Genomic DNA, 15,413 nt, shown 5'->3' on the forward strand with positions numbered 1-15,413 from the left:
TGTAGCTATTGAGATTATTAAGACTGGTAACGCATGAACGTTGGACAGTAACTGGCCAGGACAGGATAATAGAATCCTACCTAATAATTAGTACGAGTCTACGAGCATTATTGTAACACGTTCGTTCGTTTTCTCCTTTGCTTACGGAACTCTAAAAACTAACAACCCGTTTCTCGGGGAATTCATATTTTAGTTTTTTAAAGGATTGCCAAGTCATGTCCGTACCTCTCTCGCCCGGGGCTTCGATTGAGGATTTGTATATGGAATATGGAACTTGTAATTATAATGAAGTCTTTGTTAAAATTATTCCATTCTCTAATTTTGTTTTTATTTCGTAAGTTATTTTAAGGTTATTAATTATTAAGGTAAGACTTAAAAAGCTTCGATTAATCAATATCGGAATCATGCTCACTAGTTATACTATTGTGCACAAATAAAAAAGTTGTTTAATTTTTGATATACATATTTATTTATAAATTTTGCGGTTACATGATATAAATTATGTATTTACAGTTAAATAGTACAGTTAAATTTATATAAAAATAGTAAAGTGATGCGTATGGCGCGAGGCGACCGTCGCGGGCATGGCCCGTGGTGGCGTACGAACCATGCGAGGGACGGTCAGCTCTACCTCAAGGCACAATTCAAGCTTAAATCCAGAGAAGCTGTAGGTAATTCGGTTAGGTACTGACGAGTAAACAAGAAAAATATTTGCAATAATGTTAACAGTGACTAGAGAACGTTCGACGTGACTTCTCGTAAGCTTTCGATAGGGTGTAACACTTAATAAATACTTAATAAATTAAAATAAATTATAGAAAAAAACTCCCTTCCACGACTCCGAATCGTATAAAAATCGATACCATTAAAACATTCGCGTTCAATTACTTTATCATTACAATACCGAGTGGGTGCCACAAGGGTCAATCTTGGGCCCCCTTTAATTATAATTTATACGTCAGTCCGGTTTAGTTTTCTACAACGTTAAGATAGAATGCTGCTAGTGAGTCGCCCTTGGAGCCGACGGCGCGTGCTTGGTACTGGCCGCTGTCCTCCGAGTTGCAGTTGACGATCTCGACTCTGTATTTGGAGTCACCTTCCATTGTGAATTTGTATCTGTTGGACGACTCGTCCACTGGTTTACCGTCCTTCAACCACTGGAGCTGGAGTGGTGGCTGTAAATAAAATAACGGACGTCAATATCATATCTGAAGTTAACTGTATTTCAAATAAATTGAGAATGATCCTTATCATCATCATCATACCTTATCCAACTCAGCGGTGAAGACAGCGGGTTCACCAGCGTTGACAGTAGTAGATGCAGGGAAGGCTGTGTACTGCGGTGTCTCAGGCTTCTCGCCGGCTACAGAAACCACTAGCGTGCAGGACGAGAACGATTCGCCCGCGTCGTTGAAGGCTTCGCATGTGTATACACCTGAAAGTGCATACGAGAAATTAGTACTTGTGTAAAGTTTTGAGGGTTTTACCAATGTCTTACACGACTACGGAAAATTACAAGAACGTCTTTGGCTATGTGTAACAAAATTATGTCTATATGTATATTCAACCGTTGTACTTAAACTACTTATACGATTTTGATGAAAGTCGTGTGGGATTTGTGTAGTTTACCCATAATGTCAAACTACTAGACGAAGGCCCAATTTCACCAACGTCTGTTAGTGCTAACAGCTTGTTAAAATGTCAAGTCTTCTCTTTCATTCATAAGAAAAATGAAAGAGGTAACGTGATACTAATTCGAGCGTTAACTTTAACAGTCGTTGGTGAAATTGGGGCTTAGGCTAGATTTAACTATGATTTTTGTTGCAAATTCTATATATTATCTCATTGATCATTTAAGATTTATGACATTCCACTACCATCAAAAAGCGAATCGCCCGTAGATGATACTAAAGTTAAACTTACCGGCATCTTCAGGGAAGATCTCAGCAATCTGTAACTTGTGGATGTTGGCCTCGCACGAGTACTGGAAGTCCTTCGACGGCTTGATCTCCTTGTTATTGTGTAGCCAAACTACATCGAACCTCTCAGCACCCGAGATTCTGGAAATAGTTAAATTAGAAATTGAGGTTTTCTCAAATCACTGTACAGCCATAACTTATAAAAGTTTAAAGCCTTACATCGTAACATTAATTCATTTCGTGTTGATTTGAGCAATATGTCCTTAAATTCAAATTATGAGAATAAGTTCACGTCTTGGCGGGGCACTACCATGCACCCAGATAAAAAGTTTGTAACATTTAGAACGTTGGTATGTAGCATTCTAGTCTAGTAAATACATTACATTTCTATTTTATTCATACTGTCTTAGAGTATTAAACAAACTCTACTGCATCTTAATTCTTACTCAGCTTTTCGTTTAGGTATAAACTAACGTGCTTAGTCTTTTACGAGTAGTAGCTTACTTAGTACTTACCTATTACTTTTTCCTATTATTCGAATAATATAATGTTTTCATCTGTTTACCTGCAGGACAGCGTGACGGGGTCGCCATCGTTGACAACCTGTGACTGCGCATGGTCCACTATTCTCGGTGGCTGGTCGCGGACCGCGCTCGCTGCGCTGTCAGCTGTAATGTCATGTGTAAGTATTATAATTATATTCATATTGCTATTATTTTCTTAACTATATCATTATCCTCATCATTATATTGTTTATTATCAGATTTATTACCATCATCATTGAGACCTATTTTAATATTAATATTATAAACTCAAGAATCAATGACTTATTGATTTATATTTATTGGACCTAATACTAGTGAATAAAGTCTTCAAAAGAGTCAGCAGGTCTTTCTCTCCAAATCCTTCGAACCCTACACGTAACAACTGGTGTCGGAAGTGAGATTTGGAGATATCAACACCCGGGCCAGTCGCGGGGGCGACACCCATTGGGGACCAAGCTCCGTCCACTGTGGGGCAACGCTCCCGCTCACTGGCCCCATACACTAGGCTCTGTATACCCCGGCCCCGCCCACTTAAATGAAGCCAAGCCCACTGGCTCCGCCCACCGGACCACGACCACTGACCACGACCCTCAGGCTCCACCTACTCACGCTCAGGTCCCACCCACTTTGACCCAGGCTACGCCCAGAAGCCCCGCCCACCAAGTCACGTCCACTCAGGCCACGCTTACTGGCCCCGCCTACCATACACTGCCCAATGACTACGACCCTCAGACTCAGGCCCCGCACACCTGGACACGCTCACTCACGCCACGCCTACTGGCCTCGCCTACCGCCTGCTAACCACGCCACTCAGTCTCCTACTCAGGCTCAGGTCCCGCCCACTTTGGCTCAGGCCACGCCCAGCTGCCCCGCCCACCGGGCCTCGCTCATCAAGTTCAGCCCACTGGCTCCACGCACCTTGCCACGCCCACCAAGCAAGCCATGCCCACCAACGGCACCGTAGCTTCTAGAGCCCTTCAAGTGGCTAGTATAAGCAGTAATTCATATATTTTATAGTTCAAGTAATAAAAAAATTTTAACTTTACCTTTTACAACGGAGACTTTGCACTTCGTCTCGCTTTCTCCCTTGCTGTTGATCGCCTTCAGTGAGTAAATGCCTTCGTCTTCCGGGAACACCTCGTTGATGGCCAGCGAGGCTACACCGTTCTTGTATTTTAGGTCCAAAACCTGGAGATAAAATCAAAGTGTGATTTAGCTATGAATGACTCGATAGGAAAGATGTTTTATAAAGACATGAACATAATAATATGAGTTCGACGTTTCACGATACAATGTTCATATTGTCTTAGAATTTAGATCATATGTCTTTTAGACAAGTTTACAACGCTCAATCTATCCTATGTCTTATTTGCCCTTTCAGCTTTTCATCCATAGCTCTTCACTCTTTCATCCACATCTTTCACTCTTCTACCCACAGGTCTGTGTTTCACCCAACTTACCTCGGACGAGTTCAGGGGCTTATCATCCTTGTACCACTGCACCCTGGGGTCGGGGTCTCCGCGCACGGAGCACGACAGCAGTAGCGGCGCTCCGTCGCGGGCCGCCAGCGCGTCGGGTAACGCGCGTGCGAACGACGGCGCACACATCGACGCGTCTGATGCGGGCACTGGAACATTGGATTCATTAATATATTGGATTCATTAATAAACATCGTTATATTATTTTTTGGAAAGATTAATTTTCCATCTTTTTGGTAAAAGATGGCCCCGTGCGAGCACAGTCATCTACTGAACTGATTTTAACTTGACGTGTCTGTCTGAGACATCATAACATCCAAACGGGTGGACTGATTTTGAAGTTAGCGCCATCTAGATTTATTTATATGAAACTTGGGGTACCTTTAAGCTTATAAGAGTACTTATAACATTTTACTTTGATGAGAAAATTATAATTATGTAATAAATAGAAAAAAACTTACATATCAGTTCCTTCGTCGCACTTCTTGATCGTGACGACTTGTCTGAGTCCAGTCTCTTCTTGCCGGCTTCTAATGAGCTCTGTGGTGAGTATTTCGGTCTGGGCGCCATTTTGCTTGGTGGGTCGACGGTGACCTTAAATTAATAAAAAGAACATTAAAAAAATATCCACAGTGGAATATAGTACCTCCTTTTTGGAAGTCGGTTAGTTAGAAAGTGAGAGAAATGCATAAAAACGCCATCTAGCGACAGCTTTTACAACTGCGTGCGACAAAAGCTCGTTATAAACGAAAGCTTTGGCTATGAGGTTCAAACAACACGATACACATTGTTTTACTGTTGGAAATATAGATGGCACTTTAATGTAATGTAAATGTAAATGAAATAAATTAATTGAAAGTACAAAAGCACAGTTTCTCTTGATAATAATTCCTCAAAACCACCCGTTTCTCATACATAATTTACTTCAAAAGGAACAAAACGTGGTAAAATTAAGACTGCCGAGGGTTAAATTACATACATGGTCATAATAATAATATTGTAAAGAGTAAAGGCTACGAATAATAAAAACTAAGGAAACGTAACTCCCATACTTCAACCGTTTTGAATTTGGTTCCGTTTCGCACGCTAAAATATGGCAAAAGCAATGAAACACAAACACTCACGAAATAAAGCCGTTGACATTAATGGTCACTACTATATTTACACAAAATTGTGTATCAAATACATGCATAAACTATGCATGTAAGCGACAAATTTTTTGACGCAGTTACTCTCCCTCAGTTATTATTATTCGCAGTATTTTGTTTTGTAATTACTTAGTAGTACTTTACGTAACTTTATTTTCATTATTACCTTGGTCTTTGTGATGATGGGTGGCGGCGCGGGTTTCAGCGGCTTCTCAATGTAGCGGCGGTCACCGGAGTGGAGGAACTTGTGGGCCAGGGCCTCTTGCTCTTCGCTCACAACCTCGCCTGGGGAATAGTGATTAGTGATTAGTGTTTAGTGCTTGGTAATAAGGATCATTGTTCATTAGTGTAGATAATACATTCGTAGCACATAATAATATGATTCAATTTTAAAGGTGGCACTTTATACTTAGTCTACTCTACTAGAAGAACCGTCTTCTTCTAGTAGGAGTAATTTGCCATCGTTAACTATTGACGTCTATGTTAAAAAAACAAGGAAAGGCAAATTAAATCTTAGACACAGGAGAAAATTTTAATAGAACTTGGACATATTCTGATATCTTTGATCTTACTTCCTACCTCTTCTTTTTCCTGTTCGTTCTATAAAACTGATTTGTAATCGAAAATATAAGCCCAGTTCCAAAATAAATATCAAGGTTTACCATAGATTTAAACATCTAGACTCACCCTCAACGATGACGACACACGACGTCTCATCCGTGCCGTGGATGTTGGTCGCGACGCACGAGTACTTGCCGCTGTCACTCGGGCGACAGTCGACGATCTCCATCGTGACGACGCCATCAGAGTTCGACATTGCGTAGTCGTGTTTGGACAGCTCGCGCTTATCCTTGTACCTGAGAGGTTACGTTGAGATTAGATATAAGATATTCTGCCTGAGTCTGGTCTGGTACTAGGAATTTCCGAAATTGGGGAAAAACGTGCAGAACTCTATATTAACATTTTTTCTGCATATTCCTGAGTTTCAGCCCGTTTTACTCAATATATAATTACAAGAAATTAGAATTGAATATCTGAACATTTGTATATCACCTTATACATCATATTTCAACATAAACAATTTAAACGTAAATCACTGCAGGGCTGATTACAACCACGTGAGCACAGAATACATATTAGTGAGCCAGATTGAAGATGGATTGAAATCTTAACTTGCATTTGCTGGAATAGCATACAATCTAGCGCCAGAATAAAGGAGCACAAATGCATATTATTATTATTATTATTATTATTTAATGGCCGTAGCAACAAAAGTATACGTTCATGGGCAAGTTTCTTACCATTTAACAGTAGGCGTAGGTTTGCCGCTGAGACAGCACAGCAGCTTGCACGTGTCTCGCGCCTGCATGACACGCGGTCGGAGTTGGAAAGTGAAGCATGGCGCCGTCTCGCTGCTTTCCTGCCAGAACGTGTACGGCAGGGCTTCGCGGCGGCGCGGCGCTTCTGGCGCGGCTGGTTGGCGTTGGACGCGGGGTACGGCTGGAAGAAGATCGGAGATTGCTATCACTAGGGTTCAAAGATCTGATGGAGTGAGCAGTATGACGTAGTTAAAATGCAAGGATAGCAATATGATTGCTTTTTATGTAAGTGATTATAAATATTTATAAAACAATATTGAATGTTAGATTACAAATATTTTATGAAAGCTAAAATTATGATTGTTTCAATATAAAGTCTGAATGAAGGTATCTGACTGTAGATATACATAGAATTATTATACAGTCAGATACAATTTATGTATTTTATAATGTCATGCCGACTTTATTTGGCTACGTTTCAATTCCAAACTTTTATCATGTCACAGCAATTATTGCGGCCTCAATACTTTAAAATAGGAAACGATTTGTGGAACACAGTGAAAATAAACGAACCCTCGAAACAAGGAAGTTAAATTATACCTATAAATTAACCAAGTGATGACAATATGATAGTTTTATTGGGCGTTAGAAGTTCAGGTATTTGGCAAGAGGCGACGTTCGGTCTAGTACGCCTGCTCCACATATTTCGTTCCTAATTCTTGATAAACGACGTGACTTTGTTCTGATAGATTAATGTTGCGTTGTATTTGGACGCACAATTTGTTTGTCAGCTACACTCGTAAATTATTTCGCACAAAACTATATTTATAGACCGCGCTGATTCTATTTATAATTTCACATCGATGTCTTTTCCAAGTTGCAGAAATACTATCCGTAAAACAATTACGTTGACTATAACGTTCACGAACACAAGTGACTTAAAATATGAGAAACCATTGAGAAACACTCTTAATTAAAGTCAACATTTTGTTATAGGTACAGTTTTAAGAGTCACAGTGAATCTATGGTCTCCTGTCATGAATCTAGTTGATTTTTATTCGTTTCAAAAGTTACTGAATACGACAAAAAGTAGAGAAAAAGTAATAGATCTTACGTCAGCTCTAATATTTAAAAAATATAATCTTTTATCACAAATGGCTGACCTGTATAATTCACTAAAATAATATGTAAATGTGATTAACTAATACTCCAAAAATCGGCGTACATACCTAATGTGACTGAATCTAATTGATGAGTAAAACTTTCCTTTAAGAGGCTAGAAATTACAAGTAAAACTTTGCTTGCGAGTGTCTGTTACAAAAAACTTGAGAGGTGTCAAGGGATACCCGGAGATGGAACAAAGTTTCAATTTATTGTTTCTTATGTACAAAACCTGTATACACCCAAAAAAGAGAGAGAGTACAGCTTACAACTATAGCGGTTGTGTTGTTGTCGTGTCGTTACAACTTTTCGTCTAGCCCCCTTTCCCAACGCGCGATAAGGAACTTCGTTCCAACTATCATAAATAATAATAAAAAATAACTCACGTTGCACATTCAAGAAGACAACCTCCTCCCTGAAGCCGTAGGAGTTCTCGGCGCGGATGATGTACTCGCCGCGGTCCTCCAGCTTCGTGCGGTTGATGATGAAGTAGTAGTCGTCGCCGGCGTACCTGAGGGAAAAGGTGATCATCATCATCATCACCAACTTTTTTTCAGCCTATGCTGTCTCACTGTTGGGCAAAGACCTCCCCAAGGTCTTCCACAACATGATCATACATTATCATAATATTGTAGGAAAATATCTACATCATCATATCATTGTAAATAAAAGAACGTTGCAAGTAGCTATTGCAAAGGATGGGTTTTCGAACAATAAAAAATATATATATGGCATTTTATTTGTCGAAAGAGCATTTGAAACGGTATGTGTTGATCACCGATCATATTATAAAGATTGACGACAGTGGAAAAAGTAGAGACTTAAACCTCTGAAAGTGAGTTTTGATAACTTGCTTCTAGATCTTTCTTTGACTATCACAAACTTTGGCTGTTTTATACTTTACAATCATAATATATACCAGCGTTGGTTGTCGGTATAAAACCACACGTCTATTTTTCTGCTTCAAGCTTTCCCTCATGTTACCTGACCTCTTTATCTATTCAACGGACTTAAAAAATCTACTATCAGAGAAGTTGATTCATATCGCGGCAGATCGCGGACCTACGTTATTCGGTCGGATTATGTCAAACCATAGAGAATGTATGTCTAGTCTCTGGTCAAACCCAGTCGACATTTGATGATTTGAATTGACTAATCCGACAGAATGACGTAGGTCTGTCAACTGGAGCTATGAATCAGTTTCTTCGATGGTACTTCAGTACTTACCTCTTCATGTATTTAACGGACTGCCTCAACTCGCGGTTGTTGTGCGACCACGTGACCGTCGGCGCAGCGCAGGCGATGATGCGGCAGTACAGTTTCACGGACTGGCCTTCATAGCAGAACGCTGATTGTGGTCTGATCACGAACCGTGGCGCCGCTTGTCTGCGATCTGGTGGAGATAGATGAAATGTTAGAAGAGTTTAGTGCTAATCCGAAGCAAGATTTGACAAAATATGCCGTCATGACGTGATCCATGCAGATCTGCATCTCATACTATGGTACAACTTGGCTGCAGACTCAGTTAATTTAGTGACAAAAAGTCCCTCCAGTCTCCATCTAAGTGGAATAAATTCTAAACTTACCGAACTGTCCGTCGTAGATCTTCCATTTCTCGACGAGCAGTTTGCGCAGCGAGCTGTACTCGCTCAGCCTGCCGATCGGCAGCACGTACGATGACCAGTTCTGTAACAAATTCACATTTCAATAACAGCCTATGAATTTAACATCAACTCTCAACCAACCAAACTTGCTAAAAGACCAAGAATAATTAATTAGCAAAGTGTCCTAAATTTTACATTTGGCTACATAAATATTCCTCTTGTATCCTATACTGTATTAAGTGTCAAATTTCATAGAAATCGATCCAGTCCCACCTTTAGCTCTGGACTTTAATAATATTAATGCAAAGGAGAAAGAACTAGTTACTATTTCATTTTCATTTATCTTCTATTTCTTTACATTCTCTAAAAGTCTTCTTTTAGGGCTGTGATGATGGTCATGTGATGCGTAGAAAATAGATCCGTATCTAGGAATTGAGTACGTCATGGCGCCGGTCACCGGTGGTTCCGTCTGTGTAATCTTAATTAGACTGACAGACAAAACAGACTATAGAATAGTGATGATGAAAAATCTCATTTCACTTACCTCGTATCTCTGTCTCAGTCTGTCCCTCATGAGCTCGTAGTGTCGCGAGTGTATGGAGGCGGTGCGCGTGTCGGCAGCGCCGCTCAGCCAGCGGTGCGCGAGGCACTCGTGAGCTGTCATGCGCTTCCTGGACAAATAATGGGTGGATGAGATGGGATTTAGTAGAAGTCATAAAATAAAAATATAAGTAATGAAATGTAGAAGTCTAATAACAAGAAAATAATAAAATGTAGAAGTCGTAAAATAAAAACAACCTCAAAGTAGTATTTAGGCCTATTGGCGCCTAACCAAGCAATAGCAATAATATAGCTTATTCTTTCTTGAAGTATCATGTTATCTATAATCAGCTTAACAGTATTACTGCTTGCAGAACTAGTAGATCTATGAGGTCAAACTTGACTGGCCACGCTAACGCGTATCTAGATTATTTTATCCGTACTATTGCTAGCAGAAATTGTAGACTATGCAAAAGTATGTTTTTCACTGATCTGTTATTCTTATATTAGACATAATATTTCCATATACGTCACAAATTGTTTTTTATTCTTTAAAGGTCGCTTAGAACAACAAGGCTATCCGTGGCCACAATCATAGTTATTGTAATCAATCACATATCAAATTCGTCTATTATTTGCACTTACTCCTTATTCTTAACGAGCAGTCGTCGGATGAAGTCCTTGGCCTCGTCGGAGACATGTTGGAAGGCCTCCTCGTCGAACTCCCAGTCGCAGGCTTTTACGTTCTTGAGGGTTTCGATGTCGTTGTTACCCGCGAACGGTGATAGACCGGACAGCCTGTAAGAAATTAGGAGTATTGTAGATTTGCTCTTATACATGTTATATTTTATCTTTTACTAGCGTAGTAACTATTTAGTAAAATGTGATTTACCTAATAAGATAAAAATCATCTTCTATAGATGATAGAACCTATAAATAGAAGGTTCTTTTATATAACTAACAGGCTGACATCTTTGAAACTTTCTATACCTTTTATCTCCCATTTTTATGTATTTATTTTCCCTATTTTTAATATAGTTACTACTACTGTTATTTATTTATCTTTATCCTACTCTTTATCATAATAAATACCTAATACACTATCATCATCATCTCTATCTACCCTATCATCACTGCTATGAATATCAACACCAACACCACCACTAACTTTGCTATCAACATTAAGAATACCTAGATTATCACTATCTTCTCAATCCTCATCATTCATCTCATTATCATCATCATCATCATCATTATACTCACAGCACGTAAGCCAGCACGCCGACCGCCCACATATCTGTGTAGAAGCCGACGGGCTCACGCTCGACTATTTCAGGTGCTGCGAACTCCGCAGTACCAGTTGAAATCTTGACCACTTCGTTCGGGTCCAGCTTGGTGGCTAGACCGAAGTCAATGATCTGTAGAATTCGATAAATTATGATTGACTTTCACACAAAAATAAGAAAGCAACACACCGTAAGCTTTTGGGATAGTGAAGTTAAACAAAGAAGGACACTACTCTGTTGAATTTTTATTCTAATTTGCAAGGACATTTGCAGATTAAAAAAAACTTAGTTTTCGAAACCTCACTTGCATATTTGATAAATGATTCGTGGTACCATTATACATATGCTGTTTCAGACTCATAGCTACTATTATATTATGTTGTTTCGCAAATTTTGCATACTCAGGTTAAATAATTTCTTTCGTCTTCTTTATCTCCACATACCTTAACTTCAGTGCCGGTGCGTGTTTGGCACATGACGTTCTCCGGTTTGAGGTCCAAGTGGATGATGTTCTGTTCGTGCATGTGACGGACGCCCTCGCAAATCTGTAAAATTTTATACATTAGTCAATGCTTTGTATATAATCTATATACCACAGAGCCTATATCATCAAAAACGTCTTTGAAGAGCAAGTTATTACTTGGACTAATATTGATATTTAAATCTTTCTCATTTGGAATTTCATTTATGAATCTTCTTTTATTTTTACGTTGATAATTTTAATATTTTTAATGGGCCTTTGTTCACCACCAATTTCTAACACCGTTTCATCTGTCTAACTCCCTACTTTTTATAGGAGTAGGTTACCTGGCGCATGTAGTGTGCTGCCTCTGCCTCGCTCATGCTGTAGCCAGGTTCCGTGATACGTTCGAACAGCTCACCGCCAGATAAGCTGTAACAAAACACAATTATTTGAATTTAGAATTTGCACATTTTGCTAGAAAGAGACGCGACTTTCAACCATACAGTTAATATACCTAGCGGAATAGAGGAACAAAGGGCTGAGCAAGCGAGATGTTACTGTCAGTAACATTGCGTGGTAGAAAGAGATGCGTCATTTGAGGTGGCAGAACTCTTTTTTTCATCAGCTGTTTGACAGTCATTCTGCACTTATCGGCACGTTGACAATTTGAGCTCTCAGAAAAATTTACGTAGGAACATCATATACACGCACACGTAAACATATTTGTTGTACACACTATATATGTATATTGTTTCGTTTGACAACTCGGGATTGTTCCTCTATTCCGCTAGGTACCTATATTAACTTTATGCTTTCAACTGGTGCCTCTCATTCGCACAATTTATTTAAAAGAAGAACAGCAGTACCTGTTCTACTTTAGAGTATACTCACAATTCGTAAATAAGGACCATCTCATCATCGTCCTCGAAGGCGTCGTGTAAGTTGATCAGCTTGCGATGGTGCAGCTGGTTCATTATGTCTATCTCTTTCTTAATTAGCTCCTTCTCCATCGCACCCGACACTGGGATGAATTTGGCGGCAAACACGTTGCCTGTAGACCTTTCCCTGCATCGGTGGACAACTCCAAATGCTCCAGTACCTAAAGTGAAATTGTTATTACTTTTAACTCTATAATCTAGTGCATAAAGTCTAATATACAGTATCTACAAATCTACAGTAAAATTAATGTTTCAATCTAACTTAGTCGTGCTCATTTTAATACACATTCCTGTTTTAAATTATTTAATTTTTGTTACCATTAAGTAGGTATTTCTAGTTTCTTCAAAAATTCAAATTAATAAAATAATAGGTATATATAAATCAGGCCGTGCAATTTACATTCTATTGACGAATAAAATCATAATAGTAATAATAAGCTCATAATATTTAAAAAATTAAAATCAGTAAATCTAAAATTAAAATATTAAATTGTATTATAAAAATCGTTTTTGCAAACTAGTTTCAACCGTAACGATAAAATTGCAAATTGAAATGTAGGTAGTTTTAAAAATAATTATTACTAAACTAGATGGCGCTATACGCTAGTTTGCAAAAACTTCTGTGTGTTTCACCAATTAGTGTATCAATGTGTGAATGTGTCAATCAAAAGTGTGAGACGGATATATCATAATACGTGTGTGAGAGAGAGATGCAGATAGATATAAGATGCACTACATCAATCCGTTCACACAGACCTCCATCTGGTCTCCGTATGGATGGGGCTCTCACGAAATGACCTGAAATTCCACACTTTTTATAGGTAGGTACTAATCTACGAACAATAAAAGGTTTACTATTTAATAATTTCTAAGTATGTACCGGTAGCCAATCATATAGGGGGAAAAGGGAGTAGGGAAGCTTTTCCCTTATGTGGACAATATCCAAAGATCTTTCTACATGTTAGTCGTTAAATCTAATATTTCAAGCAACTTCGTGAGTTATAGCTACTTTATTTTCATGCTTTGGTATTTTCTTTTATTAGGGATCTATGTAACTAAATTCACGATGCATCTGTTATTATATTTTCTAGTTTAGAAAGGCCTCTTTTAAATGTAGAAGTATTTTGATTAGAATGTTTATTTTGTAATTTAAGATGATTTAGAGGATCATAAGTTTTTAATTTTCGCTCATAAAAAGTGTAATTTTAAAGTTGTGTAGTGTACTTGTATTTGTTCTGTGTTGATTATGATTATTTTATTCGTCATAAAATCATTAAGCGTATTACCATAGAATCCAATGGAAGACATGTTCAAAAAAATGTGAAAATTATCACAGTCGAATGTGATGAAACTTTATGAGATTAACATAAAGTGGTAATGTTTTTGAATTGGATTATTTTTTGATGAGTCAAAACACTCAAAAGCAACAGTGAAAGCGAACTTTTTGTTTTAAAAGATTATCTTATCTTATATCTTTAAACGAGCAATTCTTGTATATAATATATAATTGGAATCTCGGAATCGGCTCCAACGATTTTCATGAAATTTAGTATATAGGGGGTTTCGGGGGCGATAAATCGATCTAGCTAGGAATCATTTTTAGAAAATGTCATTTTCATCGAATACCGAGCAAAGCTCGGTCAAATAGCTAGTGTTTAGATAAAACAAGGTAATGTAAATGATCTATCATCTAGGTACTAATAAGAGTAGTTTTCTATTATGTACAGTAGATTCAAAATTTACTGGCAATAAAAATGTAAGGACATTAAAAAATTATAGTGCATCTAAGCATCGAGGTACAGCAATCAAATAAATACCTTGGTCCAGCGTGAAAGGAGGACTTCTTCAAGTAGGTAAACATTAAAAGTACAATTGAAAGAGAAAATATAGATTAACAAAATAATATTATAGTAAACGACATAATATTATGGAAGTAACATTTGAGCAAGATATTTTATTATTTTAATATAAATAATTTTCAATTGCCCGAATCTTGCGAATACACTTTTTAACTAAGAACTTCTACAAAGAGATAACTGATAGCAAGTTCTACGAAGCGTGGTAACCTTACCGAAGCGTGATATGCACTCATTTATGAGGCGTGTTACGTACTCGTCTATAAAGCGTAATAGGCGGTAACACTCTTGAAGCGTTAACTATAATAACAGCTTACTAAATATAGGTACTGGCTCAATGAAGCGTTACCGTGCGAAGCGTGGTAACTCGAGTACGAAGCGAGATTCATGCGTGTGTTGATAGTACCAGCTAACTGCTGCATGAAACGCGCCAATTACCGTGCGAAGCGTGGTAACTCGAGTACGAAGCGAGATACATGCGTCTGAAGCCAATAATACCAGCTAACTGCCGCATGAAGCGTGCCAACAAATGCGAAGCGTGGTGCATGCGTGCGAAGCGTGATAGTGTAATTTGATATCGTACACTCACCGATCTCCTCCAGTATGTCGTACTTGTCGTATACGGAGCAAGTGTTGATGTCGACTGGCTGAGGAACATACTTGCTGTAGATATCGAACACGTAGCTATCGTAGTCCTTGATGGGCCCGTGGTCCGCGTTCGTGCGGATCTTTTTGCCTGTCTCGTCGACTGAGGAAAGAGACATATTAAGTGTTTATATTTTTTTTAATAAATGATTTTTTTTACCTATCTCGCCGAGAGCATAAAGCACAATTGAAGATATAGAATCATCCAAATGGATATCATAAGACGTGTCGATATTATTGAAGGCATAAGTAGGTATTTGATTTTCATTTTTGTCCCTTCGAGGAAATTATAAAGTTATTTAAAGAGCTTCGTTGCGCCAAAATGCGTTTACCGTACCATACATTTTTCAAGGATAAAAAGTATCCTATGTCCTTTCCCGGGACGCAAAGTATCTTCATGCCTCAGCAAAATCGGTTTAGCGGTTTGTGTGTGAAGAGGTAACAGACAGACAGACACACTTTCACATTTGTAATATTAGTATGGAAGTATGGATATGGATAATATGGATAG

At 38.4% G+C, this 15,413-nt stretch overlaps 1 protein-coding gene across 1 annotated transcript in view; it reads right to left on the reverse strand.

Annotated features, from left to right (window-relative positions):
* Positions 1-470: 470 nt before the first annotated feature.
* The window catches only part of LOC121736755 (twitchin), a 119,950-nt gene continuing 105,007 nt past the window's right edge, over positions 471-15,413 (reverse strand). The window contains exons 123-142 of the mRNA XM_042128140.1: positions 14,847-15,005; positions 12,355-12,562; positions 11,808-11,892; positions 11,444-11,545; positions 10,978-11,132; positions 10,360-10,512; positions 9,719-9,845; positions 9,157-9,256; positions 8,798-8,963; positions 7,957-8,081; positions 6,392-6,590; positions 5,778-5,947; positions 5,257-5,375; positions 4,404-4,536; positions 3,925-4,091; positions 3,511-3,652; positions 2,485-2,587; positions 1,924-2,060; positions 1,266-1,435; positions 471-1,175 (exon numbers count right to left, since the gene is read on the reverse strand). Coding sequence (XP_041984074.1) covers positions 969-1,175; positions 1,266-1,435; positions 1,924-2,060; positions 2,485-2,587; positions 3,511-3,652; positions 3,925-4,091; positions 4,404-4,536; positions 5,257-5,375; positions 5,778-5,947; positions 6,392-6,590; positions 7,957-8,081; positions 8,798-8,963; positions 9,157-9,256; positions 9,719-9,845; positions 10,360-10,512; positions 10,978-11,132; positions 11,444-11,545; positions 11,808-11,892; positions 12,355-12,562; positions 14,847-15,005 — 2,927 coding nt within the window. The 3' untranslated portion in view covers positions 471-968. The remainder of the gene's footprint in view (positions 1,176-1,265; positions 1,436-1,923; positions 2,061-2,484; positions 2,588-3,510; positions 3,653-3,924; positions 4,092-4,403; positions 4,537-5,256; positions 5,376-5,777; positions 5,948-6,391; positions 6,591-7,956; positions 8,082-8,797; positions 8,964-9,156; positions 9,257-9,718; positions 9,846-10,359; positions 10,513-10,977; positions 11,133-11,443; positions 11,546-11,807; positions 11,893-12,354; positions 12,563-14,846; positions 15,006-15,413) is intronic.

Source organism: Aricia agestis, chromosome 19, assembly GCF_905147365.1.
Source record: "Aricia agestis chromosome 19, ilAriAges1.1, whole genome shotgun sequence".
In the NCBI taxonomy this organism is placed as follows: domain Eukaryota; kingdom Metazoa; phylum Arthropoda; class Insecta; order Lepidoptera; family Lycaenidae; genus Aricia; species Aricia agestis.